The sequence below is a fragment of the Trematomus bernacchii genome, unplaced genomic scaffold, assembly GCF_902827165.1.
Source record: "Trematomus bernacchii unplaced genomic scaffold, fTreBer1.1, whole genome shotgun sequence".
Taxonomy (NCBI): domain Eukaryota; kingdom Metazoa; phylum Chordata; class Actinopteri; order Perciformes; family Nototheniidae; genus Trematomus; species Trematomus bernacchii.
Window position 1 is genome coordinate 2,437,444 of NW_022987313.1, and position 20,951 is coordinate 2,458,394.

The 20,951-nt window shown below is 39.4% G+C and overlaps 1 protein-coding gene across 4 annotated transcripts in view; it reads right to left on the minus strand.

Annotated features, from left to right (window-relative positions):
• Nucleotides 1-20,606, minus strand: part of kcnh5b (potassium voltage-gated channel, subfamily H (eag-related), member 5b) — a 113,256-nt gene extending 92,650 nt beyond the window's left edge. For all 4 annotated transcript variants that reach the window (XM_034123151.1, XM_034123160.1, XM_034123141.1 and 1 more), the window contains exons 1-4: nt 20,419-20,606; nt 11,991-12,114; nt 9,589-9,695; nt 6,083-6,211 (exon numbers count right to left, since the gene is read on the minus strand). In XM_034123151.1, coding sequence (XP_033979042.1) covers nt 6,083-6,211; nt 9,589-9,695; nt 11,991-12,114; nt 20,419-20,491 — 433 coding nt within the window. In that variant the 5' untranslated portion in view covers nt 20,492-20,606. The remainder of the gene's footprint in view (nt 1-6,082; nt 6,212-9,588; nt 9,696-11,990; nt 12,115-20,418) is intronic.
• Between the last annotated feature and the right edge of the window lie 345 nt (nt 20,607-20,951).

Here is a 20,951-nt window from a genome sequence, read left to right on the forward strand (position 1 = left end):
AATTATACCAAATATTGATCCGGTAAATGCTTAATCAATACAAAAAGACAATAAACACTGAATTAGGTCCAGCATCCGCTAGCTAAAAAGGTACCAAACATTAGCGACTACATTTTTGCTTCAAAAGGCAACTTTTCATCTGTGTCTATTTTTCATTTTAAAGTCACACAGGCTGAATGCTAAGGCTTGTTTGATTTCACTGAAGCAGAAGTGTGACTGCAGGACTTTTTACTTGCAATGGCGTAGTTTTCCATCACAGTATTAGTCCGTTTACTTAAGCAAAGGTCTTAAGTGCTTTTTCTACAGTATACTGCCCATATAGTAGCAGAGATTGCATAATCCACTGTATTGAGTGCATGCATTTGAGAGTACCATGCTCTAATGTGTTTGAGAAATATTAGGGAAGCATTGGCTCGGAAAGCAGACCCAGAACCACTTTCATCATGGAGTAAAATGGAGGAATTTGTCTTGGTTGAATTCATGTAAATACATAGTGACAGCTTACAGGCTCCCACTGTACAAAGTGACACATGAGGACAAAAGGACCGCACTTAAAGCATGAGGGAAACTGCCGTAAATAAGAGGGGTTTTTACGGTTGATATAAATGCTGCTGCTATGGCTTCCCTCAAAAATGCAACACTGTTTGATTTATCGTACTGGAACACAATGGAAGTGGAAATTTAAAAAAATGCGAATGCCTGGGCTAAAAATAACAGGGGAGCAGAAGTGGTGCACGCACCAACAGAGTGATTTCTAAAATGAGATTTTGATCAGCGGTTCCACACCGAGGACGGCTCGCACTGAATTCACAGCGCGGTTTGTCCTTCAGCAGAAAGATGCTCAGCACACAGGCCCTAAAATAAGCTTCTTTCCTTAAAGGGGACCTATCATGCAAAATGCACTTTTGTACGTCTTTTATACATGAATATGTGTCCCCGGTGTTCCAGGGAACTCACCAAGTGTCAGAAAACACAACCCTCTCTATTTTCCTCCATACCCAAATCTCTAAAAAAAGGGGCTGCAACGGATCGGATAAAAACTGATCCAGATTTGAACACTGTCCTGACGTCAGGACGGTGGCGCTACGGCTATTGGGCCAACTCCACCAATCAGGAGGAGACAGCCACGGCCATTGCCGTTCGAAAGCGCTGGAGACGATGTAGTACATATGCCAGGCCTGTAGATGGTGCTGTTCTCACTGAATCTGCCCTTGCTAAAACAGGGATAAAAGAGTGCAAATTGAGCAAAATGAGGCATGGCTAAAATGCATGATCTGTTTGGTATTTTGAAAAAAAAAAAGTATAAATATGCCTTATATAGGTATGGTCCTACACTATATTATTCAAATATAGCATGATAGGTCCACTTTAAGATGCAAGATTCGTCTTCTAAACTCATCCAAAACTTCTACCGTCTCTTCATAAGCAAAATGGGACTTTCAGCACATGTTGCTGCACAAACTTCTGTTGTACAATGTGATTAAATTATCCTTAACATGTTGAGCTGTTCAGGTTTGTAGACAAGTACACTTACAATCAGGTTGGATATTTAGGTAAAGGAGGAGAAGAGGTCAGTAAGTCACTGAGGTTAAGACATGGGCACAGAAGTCCAGACACATTTAGACAAGGTGCTAAAAATAATACTTTACATAATCGTTATTGAGAAATACAAGTGTTGTCCTTTTCAGCAAAAAACATTGCTACCTGAACTAGCTTGCAGGCTTTGCTCTAATGTTTGCAAAAAGCATTAAAGACCAACTAATAAGGCAATTTTATTTTCCTCTGTAGTCAAACTAACTCACTCTTTCTGTATTTTTAATTTCTCGATGTAGATAGGGTCTAATATTTACAGAACATGTTTATAATCCTCAATCTTCAATACCATAGTATACAACATTAAACAAAGTCCAACTACTACTGTACTGAGTACAATTATAGGATTTATCCGCTAAAGTGTTTTGTCTTGGTGCCTGAAGCACTTGTTTTCCAGCCTACTTATCAGACGTCTACCTGGAATGTAGTCTCGCCCGAGGCAGCTGCCGTCTGTGAAGCTTTGCTCTTCTTTATTTCCGTTCTGTCTTACTACAGGATGCGAGATGCTGACAATGTTTACTGTAGCTACTACAGTATACTGCCAGGGGCCTAACTGTAATAACAACAAGTGGCAATTAACGCAGCAAATTATATTCAATTTTTAATTCATAACCAGGAAACAATTGTGTCAAAATATCTAACCTTGTTTCACAAGTCATGGCCACTGACTCCAGTGTTACCTGACAAGAAAGACAATGCAAAACAACCTAGATCTGCTTTTCATGCTTTGAGAATGTACTTTATTTGTTTACATTCTCCATTCTGGTCACACAGGCTAAATGCTAACGCTTGTTTCATTTCAATTGAGCAGAAGCTTGACTGCTGGACAATTACTTGCGAGGCATAACCATAAAAACAACAACATTTATTTGAGCAACCATACATAATGCATAGAGTAAGAAAAGTACTGATCTGCTGCACATGTCCATCCTCAATTACGGCAGAACATCAGCCTTAACACAAAGTGCACACACATGTAAATCCATGCAGTCATTTTACGCTGAGGATGGACATGTGCAGCAGATCTCTCAGATGATGCTGATGTGCTGTGGCGTGCCGAGCCGTCGGAGCAGCCGGAGACGAGACTCGGAGCGAGTTTCCGTCTGCAGCTCAAGCTCAGCTGCCCACGCCTGCAGCAGCGAATCTCCCTCCATCACACACGCCCCCCCCCCCCTCTCTCTAATCATCTGGTGGGTTCAACTGCAGCCCGCTGGACGCCGCTCTGTGACCAGCGTGTCCTCACTGTGGCCTCAGTACTGCTGTAGTACATGGTAGTATTTACAGTCTGGCAGCAGCATGTCGTTCAAACCCCATCTGCCAAATGCAGCCGACATGATTTTTGTTGGGGAATATAACTAAGTACTATTACTCAGTATTATTTTTGACATAATTGTAATTTACTTTAATAATTCCTTTTTATGCTACTTTATACTTCTACTCCAGTACATTTCAGTGGCAAAAATGATACTTTCTTTCTGTTAACACTATTATTACACTCTGGAACAGTTTACATGAGGAGCTCAAGGGATGTCCGAACTTAAAACTGTTTAAAAAAAGGTATGAGGACACCATGTTAACAAGATACAGAGATGACGGTGTTTAATCAGGTGTTTGCAGTTTATTTATTTATTTGGTTTGTTATTTTATCTTTTCTTGAATATCATTTACCTCAGTTATGTATTTGTTTGTTTATTTGTTTGTTTATTTATCTGCTTATTTGTTTGTTTATGTATTTGTTGTTTTATGTTTCAATAACAAATATATTTCTTTAAGAAAAAATACAAATATATATATATATTATATGTTAGTAATTTAGTTTTTGGTAGAAGGGGGTGGGATTAAATAAGTGTAAACTTCTTCCCACCCCTTTTCGGATGTGTAATTAAGTATATTATTGGTTTCTACATAATTTAGAATCAGTAATATTTTTGTATATCAATTTGACACTGATTCATTTGGTATTGTATAATAATTCTCATGTTACATGTTTGTATTATTGTTTTACACATTCGAAATAAATCTAATCAAATCAAAATTATTTAACCCTCATAGTTACTTTGTATATATAAAACACATGATGCCTAAATGATATGATGTACTTAAGTACTTATTAAATTGGCTGCAGGTTAAGAAACTGCAACATTAACATGCTCTTCTGTGAAAAAATTCCATATGCATAATGAGATCTTTGATACTTTAAGTACATTTAGTTTATAATATAACTGTACTTTATTTTATTCCGAAATGACATACTTTTACAAAAGAACATTATTTAACACTGCAGATATTATGTCTGAAAAATGAGAACTTACTCTTTGAAGCTAACCATCAAGTTCATCTTGACGCTAACCCTTTTGTACTGAAGTATAAATGCTACTGTGGATGTGAGGTGGTGCGTTGTACCTCAATGGGAAGGTTGTGGGTTCGATTCCAGCCCTTCAAGTCAACATGTCGTGTATACGAACGAACGGTGTTTGAATATTAGCTTATTTGAGCAAATGGCACAGCTCTGTATGAATGGGGTGTGATTGGGTGAATTATGACTTGTTGAATTTAATCAATGCAGTCCATGTACCATTTAAGATCAAATCATTTTTACTTTTACTTAATAAAAGGATCTAAAAATGTCATCCACCAATGTTTGAAAAGGTCCCTCCCTTACTGGCTTGGTTTGATAGTGCAGGTAACCTTTCATTTTCAAAGCTTTCATTTAAGAAATGTCTGAAAATCTCACAAGAAATGAATCACGAGTCACACTGGGACTGGGACAGCTATTTCAATATCTTCACTTTTGAAATGACCACATTATCACCTAAAAGAAGGCTAACTGTACAGCATGTGAGTGAAAATGCAAGATAAGTTCTTGGAGAACCTTTTGTCCTGTTACTTTGATTGAACTGTTGCTGAACTCGCGTTTTCTTTTTACAAATCACGAAGGATTAAATAATCGAATCTGAAGTTTGTCACATCCTCATCAGGAGCAGCAGCTAGCTGGCAGAGACGTCCGAACACTGATGTGACAATATGACTTTCAGTCAAGCTCTATAATTGCATGTTAAACCCATGTTATTCACGTGTCGCTGAGCAAACATAATGAACGAACAAACAAATCACAAGACAACTGAAGGCAGGTCTCTGCAGCACGGTGGTATGCATGTAAGCACACATGTTTGAGTGGAGCGTGCACATTCAAAAAGGGGGAAGGGTGAGAGATCCTTGTCAAAGGGCAAACACACCCGCTCAGCGGTGCCGAGAACAACTCCTCGGGCAGGAAGCTGACACTGTGCATCAGTCAGGGCACAGAAGACAACACCACCCACATCTCCCGTGATTCCTGACAGCATCCCAACCTCCTCAAACAAAAGCTGACAGCTCGAGACGTTCTCGCATCACAGGGAAACGCGACTCGCTCTTTTTCATCCAGCCGCAGCTCGGCATGAAATAAAGAGTGTGGAGAAAGAAGACATGCAGAAAGGGAGAATGTTCTGAGACTTCTCATAGGGAACGAAGAGGGGAAAAGGGCAGGAAGAAGAAGAAGGGGTAATCGGTTTTGGAAGAAGGCGAAAGAGGAGAACAATTAAAACAGTAGAGAGTGGAACAAAATATCAACTAGAAAGGAAAGAGAGAAATACAAAAACAAGTGTATGAAAATGCCAGTGAGGAGGAAGCTCAGTCATCAATGCTGATGTGTAACAGCTATAATGTTGACCATGTTTAGCGTCTTAGCATAAACTAAGCTAAACATGCTTTTGCTGGTATTTGAACAAATAACACTTTTGACACAATGGTGGAAGGAGGGATTTAATACAAATCATCATGAGAACTTCAGTACCAAAGTTAATGACAATCGAGTCAATATATTTTAAGATATTTCATGAAAACCGATAAAGATTATTTCAATTGTTCTACACAAAACTCCATCCAGTATGTTGGTTATTTGGTGTTCAAAAATGCATTCTACAGGCCGAAAAATAACATAGGTAGGAGGAAGAGAAGTGGACAAAGGTCACGATGGAGACTGAGAAGAACATCAGGAAGATGAGAGACGGAATGAGAAACAAATCAAACACGGGAGACACATACACAGAGGAGGAGAAGAATAACATCCAGAGAATGAAAACATCGGGGAGGAAGATGACAGGAGATGAAGAACAACAAGCGGAAGGAAGATGATGAAGAAACCTAATTAAATGTCCTATCAGAAGCCAACGTCCTTTATACCCTCACATCCAGCCATTTGCTCATACATGTCACATCCTCCCCCATAGTGGTCCTTTTCTGCTGAAAATGATATCCAGTGGTGGAGTGAGCAGCTCATCTTGTACTCTGATCATCAAGTTCTCAAATCTATCAAATACTTCTGTTCTTTATCTCTTTGAAATGATTCTGTGTATCATCTCATAATGAAACACATGTATCAAAAAGAGTCTTTGATGAAACACAGAGAGAGTTTGTGCAGAGATGCTTTTGGCAGCAGAGAGGCACTCACCTTTAGTGGTTTCGTCTTCAATGGGCTGCTTGGAGAGAGTGATGTCTTTAAAGGTGCAGAGGAACAGAACCACTTTGTCGTTCTCGTTCCTGATGGGAGCCACTTGCATGTAGAACCAAACCGGACTTCCTGCAGAGACATTAGAACATTTCAACTGTGTCCTCCTAATTAGCTCTGAAATATAGTGAAGACTGCCCATCACAATCTCCCAGAGCCCAAGATGACATCTTTAAAAGGTTTTGTTTTGTCCAACAAACAGTTAAAAAACTTAGTTTACGATGACATGGTAACACAAATACTCAAACTCCACATAATTGTAGTATATTACAAGAAATAACATCAGTTTGAAAACAACTTAAAGGTGGGGTAGGTAAGTTTGAGAAACCGGCTCGAGATACACTTTTTGTTATATTCCATGGAATGCTCTTAACATCCCGATAGCAATGAATATCTTAAGTGCTTTGACAAAAAATCCATAAAAAAATGTCATCTGTGGAAGCCGTAGTACTGTAAAAAGCACGACCAATCATTTTAGCGCTAAAATGATTGGATGGCCTGCCTGCCTGTCAGCCTTCCATCTGTGCACAAACTTATCTCGTGCCCTCATTGGTCATGTGCGCGTTCGTGTGTGTTGGAGGAGGGGCTCTGTAAGGAAGTGGCAGATTTCCTCCGGTTGTGTATTTTCAAATTCTAGCGCACTCGAGCTGGTTTCTCCAAAATTACCTACCCCACCTTTAAGGAACATATCATACAACAAACACTGAATTCACTATGGACATATACCATCTTTCAAAGTGTACTTTCTTGAGTTAATGTACACGAATTAAGTATCTCTGTTAAATTTCAACATGTTCTTATGTTAAACTGCATATTTAATGTCCACACTTACATTCTAAATGTCATTGCTTTTACTTGCATGTTATGTTGTTATAGTCTGAATTAACTTTGACAATTAAAACCACAATTTGTTTTATTATTCCGACAACACAAGGTCCTCCACATTTTCTAGATGACTTTTCTTTCAAATTGTTCCCAGAATAAGCACACTGCAGACTCAGATTCTGTTTAAAAGTGGTAAGTTATTTGGAATTGTGACACAGCTTCAGTATCCTCACAAATCAACTGTTAAATGAAATTTGGAGACTAACATTAAATAAGATGATTTTATTCTGTAGAACAAATCCCGCCGTGCTCACAATAAAAGGAAAAGACTTCACCTACGGTCCCCGATCATTTTTAAGAAGAACAATGTGATCCTTCTGCTCTCCTCCCTGTCCACAGCACATGACGTTGCTTACTTCTACCCTTATTATAACTGATGTGGTTTTAACAACTTAATGCTAAGGTCATCACTTTTAGGGAACTCACTGTTCCTCCTGCTCAAACTAGCCGAGATATCCGTGACTTTATTGCCTCCCCACACACTTTTAGGAGAGAAACAAAGTTTCACACACCTTACTGTCATCCTTTCTGTGGATACAAGTTGTTTCTAGTCAAGATCAATTTCATTTATATGCAGCCTCCATAATTAGCTTAAATTTGAGCCATTTTAAAATAGATCTTTTATTTGTAACCGTTTCTGCCTCTTCCGCCTCGCATGGTGCACTCGTAGGTGATCGCTCCTAGGAGACAAAGACCTTTGGGAATATTTTCGTTTGCACACTTTGTCCACTCTGCTCCTCACTGCTGTATGAGCTCTCTCACACTGACCTAAAGAGTCTACTGTTTTTATACCTCTTCAAACTGAATACCTTCAACAGGTCAAGTTAAATATATACTTCATCCATATGTTTGACTTAATATACATTTGGATTTATTAAATCATTCATATTTTTGCTATAAAGATTTTATCGTACATCCATCCATCCATTATGCAGCATAGGATATTAGCAGTGGTTCCTCGAACGCGAAGAGTATGGATAATACAAAATAATGGAATTTTAACATGGTTTCCAGAGAAAGTTAAAGTGGACCTATCATGCTATATTTGAATAATATAGTGTAGGACCATACCTATATAAGGCATATTTATACTTTTTCTTTTTCAAAATACCAAACAGATCATGCATTTTAGCCATGCCTCATTTTGCTCAATTTGACAATTTATAGCTCTGTTTGTGCAAGGGCAGATTCAGTGAGAACAGCACCATCTACTGGCCTGGCATATGTACTACAGCGTCTCCAGCGCTTTCGAACGGCAATGGCCGTGACTGTCTCCTCCTGATTGGTGGAGTTGGCCCAATAGCCGTAGCGCCACTGTCCTGACGTCAGGACAGTGTTCAAATCTGGATCAGTTTTTATCAGATCCGTTGCAGCCCCTTTTTTAGAGATTTGGGTATGGAGGAAAATAGAGAGGGTTGTGTTTGCTGACACTTGGTGAGTTCCCTGGAACACCGGGGACACATATTCATGTATAAAAGACGTACAAAAGTGCATTTTGCATGATAGGTCCCCTTTAAATCAAAACAAAAAATATAACTTATTAAAAGAAATCGAATACTTAATTCAAATACTTAATAATTCCTAGTCCTGCTCAATTCAGATAGGACTGTCAACACAACAGAAGCAATTCTGGAAAATGATAATGATGTGATTTCTATTGTCCACAACAACTAAAAAAGCGAAGGATTTATTAAACCAGCTTTAACTGAATGTTTGTCCACTTAAAGACAGCAGACATTACGTCGAGATATCAAAACCTATTTGGCAAACTTTTGAGAAAATAGTTGTATATTTTCACTTTGAGCAGTAAGAGACAAACATGATCACCCCTGTAGAGTCACATGATGTGTCCACCAGATACATTGAGTCCTATGTACACTTTTGTAAACTTTTAGTTCCATTTTTTATCTCCACCATCTCTTAAGAAAGTATCAGACTATTTAGCTGCAAAATGCTCTCTAACTGGTCTCTAGCTATCTGTGTCTGTTGTTTGCTGCTGAGTAGATAGTGGACAGTGGGCTTTTAAAATCAAGCTGCCTGCAAATGCGAGAAATGGTGCTGATAAAAGCAGTAAATAAACCAAACACTCAAATGTGGGAAAAAAGATTTGTTCTATTTTTCAGAAAAGCAGCTCTGTAAAAAATATGTTTGAAAGAAGAGGTGAAAAAAGCCAAGGAAAACAATACCTTGGTCACTTCTACTTCTTCAACATAACTTTGGAGCACCAACAAGCCTCATACAGTAGGAGAGTATTGTGTTGAAAAAAAAAATAACCTGATCAATATTACCACAGTGCTAAGATTGAGAAATGATTCAAAAGTGCTGTTTTAAGCTTCTGAAAAGTGATGTTTTTATGCTTTCCTGTTTTCTAAATTCTTGGAAGTTCAGTGTATTTCGGTTTTAGACTGTTCGTTGGACAAAGCAAGAAAAAGAGTAGTATTTTTTTACAATTGCCTTCGATTTTAAAGATCAAATGTACAGCTAAGGTAAGCAGCACTCAACAGAGTATTTGATAATGAAAACAATGACACATGGCTGAAGTTGTGAATGTATTGAGCACTCACTATTCTTTCTGTACAGCAGGATCTCAAAGCAGTTGGACTCATAGTTGTCGAACGTCTGTCGGACTTCGTCGATGGACTTCTTGTCCGTCAGCTCTCCGTACATAAAACTGGAAAGGGATACAGACAAAATGAGACTCAATCAATACTGAGATGACCCTTTAACCTTTGCCCTCTGTGTTACAGTAAACCCAATGTGTTTGTAACTGCATTGTCAATCAGTTATCTTACCATGAAGCGTCCATTAGGTGTTGTGCTTGGTTTATAGAGTCAATTATTTGCAGCAGCATGAATCCAGTTCACAGTTAAGGATTGTGGATTGGTTTTGGATTGGTGCAGCCTGCATTTCCTGGCTTCGTTGTAATTATTCCTTAAAAAAGGGCTGAGGACATTTTAATCAGTGCTAATATAATTAGTCTGAGTGATTAGTTTCTTTCCCAACAGCCGCAGTGTCTTCAAGGACACACACACACACACAGCACAAATAATTAGTACAAATATTGGGTTCATGTTTACTCCTTGTGGATGTCAAACAAAACATGTTTTAAATAATATTTTCTAGTGGATTACAAACAGAATTGTATTTTATTTTTGTCATTAATAAGGAGATGTTTTCTGTATGTATTAAAGCTTATATGCATGTGTTAAACATGAATGGGGAAATCCAAACATGGCAGCCCATTCTGCAGCCACATTACATCTTTCCATGCAAATGCAGGAAAGAAGACTTATATAAATTGGCCTTTTAATATGTATTGGACCTGTGAATGCTCTGGAAATGTTGTTTATGAACTTACAAGTTAATCTTTTGTAACAACAGTGAATTAATAGTCCCTGCAACACATCTGAATGACAGGTAGAAGTCACAAAACAAACCACTGCACTTCAAATAAAACATCAATGACACTAACAGAACATAATTCAAAAATGTCAATAACAAGCTTGTGTTTTCTGCCAGCTTTAATTGTGGACGAATGCTGATAATTAATAAATGAAGACACTTTGGCATAAACCCTGTTTGTTAGTAGATCGAATCATAGCAGCGAGAGAGAGAATAAATGAGTAAGAAAGTTTAAATATCCCTCAGCTAATTTTCTTATTGATTAAGAGGAAACCCCTGGTGATGATGAAACTAGAATGATATTGGCATTTCATTCCACATTAACATTTCAAAATATAAACAATAAAGTGTAATGGAAACTTGGGGATTTTGGGACACAAAGCAAGAAGCTACTCTTTAATAATTATCAGCTACTTCCTGTAGCGTTTAAATAGTTCAATGGTCCCTTGTTCAATTTCAAATGTAGGGGTCAGGTTTTTCCCTGAAACACTTGACTTTATAGAGGTCTAAAGAGGTACAACTCTGCAACCCTTGTGACATTATGAATCCTTAATGAGTCTGCACCAGTGTCACAAAGTCATACAATTTTATTGCAGGACAAAAATGACCCCCCCCCCCCCCCCCAAAAAAACAATGGCACTGGACCCCATTAAGGAGCCTCCAGCCTGCATCATGCTGGCAGCAGACCGTGAGTTGGAGCCCTCTGTGACTCTTCAGTGTCTGAGAGCTGTCCAGAGCAGCATGAAGTGGACGGATACATTACACTGCTCGCACTTGGAGTCTTAAGGAGCCTTTTTAGCCACTGACTATTCCAGGCTCTCACCCCAGGTCAGATGTGAGAGACACCGGTGGATGGGAGTCATCCTTTGGAGTAGAATAAAAAAAAAAAACGTCCTGACTGACAGGCGAGAACGACACCGTCCTCAAACTGGACCAGGAAGAAATTGGATTAATTTCCGACACCAACACAGCGGTGTGCCATCTTTTCTTTTTATTACGTGAAACACTAAATATCCTGTAAACTGCTCTCCAGTGCGATGATTTTAATGATCACGACAGAAGCAGGAAGGTACAAGAGATCGTCACTTGTTGATCTTTTCTCTCTCCCTCTCTCACACACTGCTTGAATAATGGATGAAACTGAATAAAACATTGACATTCAGGGATTTCTGCATGATAAATGGAGCACTTTTCTTTTTTAAAAGACACTTTGTCACAGTGTTGTTTTAACTTAATAGGAAACTGGTGCTGTAAAGATATATTGGTTCTTATTAGTTCCACTTTAAATGAAGAATTAAAACCATTAAGAAAACAAAACACCCAGGGGTTACAGGAGACATATAGATTCATTAAAAGAGTGAATGCTAATGTAAAGTAATTATACACATGAACATGTTTGCATATTTAGTTAAGCTGTGAGCGCACTTACAAGAAAGCAACAACACTTATCGCTCCATTAGCACACTAATTATCATTACTTTGCATTAAACAACTAAAGCTATGCACGTTTACACTGCTTTAAGGTTCAGTTATAAAACATAACACAACCATATAAATGGTTTACCTGCATGTGCTGCTCTTCTGCATGACTTCAGCCCTGTGGAAGCCAGACAGCTTGCAGAATCCGTCATTGCTGTAAACTACGGGCCACTCCACGATCTGCGCGTTTCCCAGGAGGAAGCTGGTCTCTGGAAGACGGACAGCAGAGAGAGCACGTCAGCATCAAATAGGATAAACAGATAAAAGGCTGCAAAGCTTCTAAACCTCTTGAGAAGATTGTACATGGATTTGTTATGTCAGATCAAAATATAATGTACAATATCATTTGAAATGAAAGAAAAAGGGACAACCAAAGCAACTGACATCTCTGGTCTTGGGCATTTTAACACTTGTTATACTTGTCTCTACTAGAGCTATTATGAAACAAAGAGTTATGATCACACCGACCAGAAGTAAGGATGTAATACGGGTTGATTTTACAATCTGTTGCACCGAAACTTAGATTTAAACTTGCTTTAAAGGTGGGGTAGGTAAGTTTGAGAAACCGGCTCGAGATACACTTTTTGTTATATTCCATGGAATGCTCTTAACATCCCGATAGCAATGAATATCTTAAGAAAAAATCCATACAAAAATGTCATCTGTGGAAGCCGTAATACTGTAAAAAGCACGACCAATCATTTTAGCCGGCCCGGCTAAAATGATTGGATGGCCTACCTGCCTGTCAGCCTTCCATCTGTGCACAAACTTATCTCGTGCCCTCATTGGTCATGTGCGCGTTCGTGTGTGTTGGAGGAGGGGCTCTATAAGGAAGTGGCAGATTTTCTCCGGTTGTGTATTTTCAAATTCTAGCGATCTCGAGCCGGTTTCTCAAACTTACCTACCCCACCTTTAATAAAAAAAACATCTCTTTGAGTCCTGGTTTAGTCCTTGTTTTAAACTTACACCAACTTTAAACCCTGATCAATATAAACTCTCTATTGATGTGGTTTTAAAGTTGATAATAATTCGTCCTATAGAGCATTTTTTAAGTAATATTCAAATACAACTTATGCCAGATTTAAGTTTTGCATCACAGATGCCATTAAATCTAAATCTGCAGTGTCAGCCATGTTTGTTACAGGCTCTTTAAAGCCCCGCCTTCTTAAAGCAAAAGCCCTCTGTCCTCTTTTCTTGCTAGCCTCTGAAAGCTAATGTACCTTCTCATAGGTTTATTTGATCTTCTATTGAAAAAAAAGGAATATTCAGAAAGTATCAGAAAAGTATTTTGAAGTAAAATACCTCACTTTAAATCATATTTTAAAAGAGATGCTTTATTCTTATTATCTCACTGAGAGACACAACCCTCAGTTGTGTCTCAAAGTCAAGTCAAAGCCAACTTTAATGTCAATCTTACTCAGTTTGTGTTTACAGACAGAGATCGAAATGACGTTTCCAACAATCCCGAATGTAAAATGATACAGTATACAGATATGTATAAAATATGTATATCCTATATACACAATAAACAGACACATTTACACATATGCACACATTAAGATTAAAAAAACAATCAATATATACAAAATAACAGATGAATTGACCGATGACCGTTATAATGTAAAGAAAATAGTTCAAAAAAGGTGCCTTAGTAAGATGTGGTCGTGGTGTTTTCAGGGTTTTTTTGTCAATTGAATTGTGAATCACCATTAGGTGGATCAAAATGTCCAAAACTGTAGTCAAATCATACTAACCTGATCTTATACTTGTATTTATTGACCAAGAATTAGCATAAGTTCAAGCAGCAAAAACAATCTTCAGGCTGAAGCTGAAATACTGTATAAACTGTGAGGACGAAATTATATTAGGCATCTCCCATAGCCTATGCAAAGATATTCACCAACATTTAACATAAACCTGCCACGCCTCTTGTTAAACCTGACATGCTAGCTAGTGGCTACAGTGAAGAAACATCTGCAGTGGAAAAATAACCACCAGCTCCTTTATAATCACATGGATATTAATTATACATTTGATATATTCTGCATAGCTTGGTCACCAGGGAGGACAATACAGGCGGGTGTAACTTTAACATTTAACTTTACATTTCATAAGCTATAGGCTACGTTGCAGTGCTGTAAAGAATGCAATATGACTTCAGATGGATGAAAATCAATCTACAGAGACTTTGATTTTTTTTGCATGAGTTTGGTAATCTATCACAGCGAACCCCTGGGTCAACTTCTTATTGCTTTCGAGATGAAAATATAAGTGAACGCACTAGTTTCACAGGAAAACTGGATTCACACGACTGCAATAACTGTGATGGATGTTTCCAACCAAAAATAAAAGGAAATTATTTAACTATTTTGTCTTTGTGGGCTGTTAAAATGTGTTTAAGTGATTTCAGCGATTAACTTAGGGTATACAAACAATGCTGCAGCAAATGTATGAAAAAACAAGTAATGCTTTTTAATTCCCCAGAGCAGAATCACTACGACCACATTTCAATTAATGAATTAATTATTATTATAAGATGGTGTAAAATAGGCTTTAAAAAGGTATTTTCTTTAAAAAAAGATCATAACCAGCTAAATCTAACATGTATTCCATGCAGGTTAACTCTTCTTCATGTCAGTAAACCCCCAAAGTACCAGTTATGATACTTACAAAAGCACTTTAATGGGAGATTGAGTCCTGAGTACATGTTATGACGATGGCCCAAGCATACAAAAATAGGTTCCAGGCTGTTATAAACCAAAATACGAAGCTTTTTCGTAGTGTGACTATACACTTGCAATTACTCAAAAACTCTCCTTTCGGTGCGTTTAAGGACACTCCACATTCAAGTTGAGACTCAGCTGCTGTGTAATCAAACCCCAGGAGACTTTAGCAACAGACTATGAAGTGTCACATGTTGTCCTTGAATGAGCAACAAGTAGACCCAAAGGAAAACAATACAACAAACATGGTGACAACAATTATATGAATTTCCAAGTTTTGTTCCAGAAATGATCTGCAGGTAAGAGTATCTCCCCAAAAACATATAAGACTTTTAAAATCACTTCCTGTTCCAGCTACATCACTGCACATTGATAACACGTCAATCAACCATAAAGAAACTCAAATCAAGAATCCTGTAAGTATTTGAGCCTCTAATAGGCCAAATAAGGTGCTACAGAATTGGTTTCAAATTAGCCAAAACTTTGTAAGTGCTGCCCACAGGAGGAGTATATAACAAAAGGTATACCAGTGTGTAATTAATGAACTAAAACTGCAGAGATTATTCTTTAACACGAGCCAAATCTGCTGTACTGTTAACTTTGGCAGGTAATCATTCACTACTAAGAGTCTCCTCTTTCCAAAAACTGGTTGAATGAGTTAATTTTGGGATGAAGAAAATGGGATGAAACTGCTCTTTAAATGTGTGCATGCCCAGAAACATTACAAGCATGCAGTGTTTCCCACAATATGTGTTTAAAGCAGGGATGAAAAACCTGTGAAACAGCATTTGAACTCAGAAAATACACTAAAATTCCTGCAGAGAAACACAGACGCAGGAATGAATGACGATGTGTCAGCAGCTCCGTCAGGCAGGTTTTACAGACCGAAGAGTAAAACTCTCCAACAGCATCTGATTGATTTTACTAGGCAGTCATCTGAGGCTATAAAAAGATACTAACTCCAATGAAAATGTTCAAACCTCACAGGTATGATTCCTAATAAAGCAACCAATTAGTTCTATATATCCGTCAAACTTCCCCCAATCATCATGTGACATAACGGGAAAACTAGCATGGTATTTTAGAGCAAGCAAGCGGTGACCTTTTATAAAGTTAATTAACCGCATGAAGGTGTAAGAAGAGGATGACAGGATCACACTGAAAAACTGCAGAAGAAGAGACTGGTTTACTTTATTGTCTGGATTTTTCTTTTTTTAAATCAGTATTTTAAAGGGCCCATGTCATGCTTTTCCGGTTATTACCCGTCCCCTTGTGTGTTATGAAGGTTTTTATGCATGTAAACGGTCTGCAGAGTCACAAACCCTCAAAGTACACCCTGCAGCGAGTAAAACTCTAACACAGAAAAGACCTGTCTATGCTGCCCCAAAATGCCTCGTTGGAGATTTCTCATTTTCCATTGTTTGCTTCCTGGGTTCTATGACGTGTGAACATCCAAATCAACAACAAATGACCGGATTGGTCCATTTGGGCCAATCCGGTCATTTGTTGTTGATTTGGATGTTCACGCGGAGCACCTCAATTGCCCAAGCAATAACTCTGATTGGCTGTTCACACTACCGCTGCCTGCTGGTAAGGACAGTTATTGCCACTCGTCGACTGAAGTATTTGCGGTGTGTTCGTAGGCGGGCGGCGTAGGCGGGCGGCGTAGGCGGGCGGCGTAGCCGACGCAGGCGACAAAGCTGACGTAAAAGTCGGGACGCCTTCGGTACGCGTTCTTTGGTCTCAGGTGGGTGTGTAGCGGCCTTTAGGCTCCCTCTCAAATCCATCCACAGACTTCAACTGGTCCAGAACCAGGATCCCTTGGCTAACTAACAGGGAGTCCCCATTGACTTGCATAGAGCTCCCTGAACGCTGGTAATAGACGAGTTGGGATCGCGGAGAAATGCTCTCCGCAGACCCATTCTCACAGCGTTATAAACCTCTTACTCAATACCAAGCCACACTTATCGTTTTTACTTCGGCTGTGAGTGTTTGTGTGTGCTCAGGATGAGTTTAGCTTGTTCTCGCTGTATCGCCGACCCGGAAGCCTGTCCGCTCCTCGCAGCAGCTCACAGCAACGAGCCTCGCAACGTCCCGACCAATCAGAGCACACTGGGCTCACAGGGAGGGGGGGGCAGGAGCTCCAACAAGCCGTTTAGGACAGAGAGTGAATACTATACAGAGATGCTGTATGAGAAACCAATGTGAGTTTGGAAAATTGCACAATTTAAATCTATTCTAATAGACCTCAACAATGGAATTATGATCAGTAGAAATGGCCATGACATGGGACCTTTAAACAAACTTCTCCTGGTTTTAATGTCTCCATGCATTCACAAGTTTTTGTCTTTCCTGCCACTAGGAAACTGTTTGTTTACTGCAGTTAAAGGGGGCCAGCCAATTAGTTGATGTACAGAAAACGAATCAGCAAATAGTTTCATTATCAGTTAATTTATGGAGAAATGGTAAAGCAAAAATGTCAAATATTAAAGAGGAATAACGTCTCAGTTGTAACAGCTTTTGCACAGTTTCTTTGACAAAGCAAGCGGTTTTATCTCCTAGAACAGCTTTTTCCACTATTTTCTGACCAAATGATTGATTGCCAATTACTTGAGACAATTCTCTGGAGATTAACCAAAATTGAAAGCAAACAGCACCTGAGTACACTTCAGTGAATCAAACAAAGTCTGCCTTAGTCTGATTAAAGTTGAGCAGGCCCTGGCAGTGTGTTCAAAAAGTCCTAAATTGGCCACCGTACACAGGATAAACCCTTTAGACTTAGATTACAATATGGTCTCTTGTTCCACCAACAGGGCCGACTTTACCTTCCTAGTATTTAATTCCTCTTTTTATGTTGAAAACCTGATTACTCTATCTTGATGTGACATATTGCTTTCTGATTCAAGTGCACTGCATTGTGGGTAAGATGTGAGAGGGTCACACCTTTTTAAGCAGAACCATCCAGAACAAAAGCAGCTTCATCTGTTCTCCACCTCTCTTTCCAAACAACTACTTAAAGTGGACCTATCATGCTATATTTAAATGATATATTGTAGGGCCATACCTATATAAGGTATATTTATACGTTTCTGTTTTCAAAATACCAAACAGATCATGCATTTTAGCCATGCCTCATTTCGCTCTATGTGCTGTTTGCTGTCTACGGGTCTGATTCTGCTGACCACGCCCCCCTGCAGGAGAGGTGAGCCGTGCTCTGATCAGCTGCTGGGCTGTCAGAAGAGGGGGAGAAAAAGAGATCTCCGTCCTCCGTGTTTTATTATATAGAGTCGTTATTCATTTGTTTTAAAGCTCAATAAATAACAAAGAAGACCTTTGACCGGCACTTTTCTAATTTTGTCCGGAAGATTTAAACTTTAACGGACATCTTGACCGGCGAAACAAACTGAAACTGAAACTCTGCCGCACGGTCCCCTCGTTCCTTGGAAGAGGCGGAGAGGTGGGTGTTTGTCATCTGCTGGTGGACTAACCGGAGAGAATTACAGTGCTTGCCTCGACGGGGAGGGATTGCATTGAATTAAAGCAGCGGGAGCAAACGCTTGCCTCGGGGAGGGAGAAAAAAAGCCACAGAAGGGTAACCATGGTAACTATGGGCGGGAAGTCTTCTTCGCTGCTTTTGTGGCAGACTACAGCGCCACTTACAGGCCTGGCATATGTACTACAGCGTCTCCAGCGCTTTCGAGCGGCGGCCGTGGCCCAACCCCACATTCCCCTGATAGGTGGAGAGTTGGCCCAATAGCCGTAGCGCCACTTCTGTGACGTCATAGAAGTGTTCAAATCTGGATCAGTCTGTATCGGATCCGTTGCAGCCCCTTTTTTAGAGATTTGGGTATGGAGGAAAATAGAGAGGGTTGTGTTTTCTGACACTTGGTGAGTTCCCTGGAACACCGGGGACACATATTCATGTATAAAAGACGTACAAAAGTGCATTTTGCATGATAGGTCCCCTTTAAGTGATATTTCAGAACAAAAAGGAACTATTGTTTCGTATCACTATCTTGTTTTAAGTGTAAAAAGCTGCCGACCGCAGCTTCTCGTTTGCCCTTTGGTATTAAAGAGCTGACTAAGACTTAAATAAACTGAATTTTCTTGACCTTTTCCTGCTCTCCTCTTTTATCACAACCAATTTCTTAGCTTAGCCAAAGTGCGACCAATCCGGCTGCCTAGAGAAAAGTGAAGAAGCTTCTGGAACAATGTTCGAAAACATCAGGAGACTTAAACTATCCATACTGAAAGTGGACTGTTTCGTGCTAAAAAGGGGGCATTTAGTGTTTATTACACCATTATGGGTTCATCTGGACCAGCCTGCAACTATGACATTATGTTTTACTTGCTTCCATGTTCAAAGCAACTATTTAAATCAAACATTTGTGCATCTTAAAGACTTATTTGGAAATATACTGTAGATACTTAAGAAAACCAGAGTTTTTTTGTACTCTCCATTTGTGTCTTTACTGGTTTTGATGTTTATTAACAAGCATCTTTCTCCTGCATCCTTGGTATAAATTTGATTTAGAAATAACCAATAACACTTTGTTGCAGCCCTGTAGTGTATACAGGTAAGAAACGTGCAACCCTATAGCGATAAACTCCATGTGGTACATGTTACATAATAGGTCCCAAGAATCCCAAACTCGAAAAGCTGCAGCATCTGATCCGAGAGAACTGAAAAGTCTAATAAAGATCTCACACCTTTCCATGGTATTGCTTGAGTGACTTAATAAAAAAGAAACCAACTGCTGCTGAAACTCCCAATAGATCCAGATAACATCCGGAAGCACAAACACTGGAATAACAGAAACACTTCCCTCCATCCACAACCCTGAGTTTCATTCCAGTCAATTACTCTGCTGACTTTTCTGGGAAGATAAAGAAGAAATCAATCTAATCAGAGGAGAGCCTATTTCTCAGACCGGTGCCAAGTCCTACATGCGCACTTAATAGCGCAGATGGAGACATACATAAACATTCTGTACTCTCATAAAACAAAAATGGACCTGAGTAATACTGAACACATTAAGATAATGAATAAAATGAACAGCTATTTAATTATTTACCAGTGGATCACCCATTTACCTCACTTTGTTCACGTAAACACAATGCAGCTGTATTACATAATGACGGAGCTCACAATAAGGAGGTTTATTATCAAAACGTGACTCCCTTCTCGTGGAGACACCTTGTGATAAATAGCAAATATAAGAAAGAGCCTGAACGATTTGATTGTTAATTTATAATCAGATGGTTCCAACGTGTTGTCTGAGCACCTGTCAATATGCATTATGACATATGAGCAAGTTAATGGGGAAAATAAACTTTTAATCTTCTTAAAAATCCTAACCCTTTTTTTTTCAACTCACTTGATCTGAAGACATAATTGGATCTCGTAAAGACAAACAAAATGATGAGGTGGGAAATACAACGGTGCGTAAACTGTGACTCCCAGTGAGCATGTTGCGGTTATGAATACAAATGTTATCCAATTTTCCTCAAGACTGCAACACACGGTGGTCCCAGTGGAAAACAAATCCATCAACATGTAACTTAGACGAGTTTAAAGTAACTTATTATGATGTATAACACCATCACGAAGCCTTACCAAGGGGGTAAACTCCATCACAACAGAATAAATGCGGGTATAAAGTGAGATTTTGGGGGGGTTTTCCTCCACCAAAGCTCCTGGTATAAAAACACTGTATTCCAGCAGAGTACGGGTCCAACCCGGATGGAAATCAACCCCAAAACAAGCCTCGCTCCGGCGCGCAGACTCACCACTTGATCGCCGGACGATGTTCTCCAGGAAAGTGTTCTGCGGTGCCACCAGCCCTCTCTTTCCCCCGGGCATCCTGCTGCGGGCGGACCTGGAGCGGCTCAGGGTGTGTGTCGCTGTATGTGCTGCTCGGAGGTCGGTACTGACGCTGGCACTGTGTCGGACCGATGGAGAAGCTCATTGTAACCGCGCGCTCTAGCTGCTCGGGGCGCACTGAGCGCGAGGAGGCTGATCCCCGCTGCCTGACCGGAGCGCTAGGACGCATGCGTGACTGCTGCTGCTCGGGGCTCGGTGCTCAAAACAATTATATGTACAGTATAATGTTTGTGTAATGAATCACATGTGGATGAAATATAGCACGACGTATCGAGTTAAGACATTAGTCAGCATGTTCCGTTTTGATAGTACATTTGAAAGCTTGTATCTTTTTTTCTTCTGTATCTTTGTTATAAAGCAGATCTTGCAAAATAGTTGATAAGAGTGCATTTTGGAATTAAAGAAGGGATGCAACAGCTCAGACACTTCACAGATATGC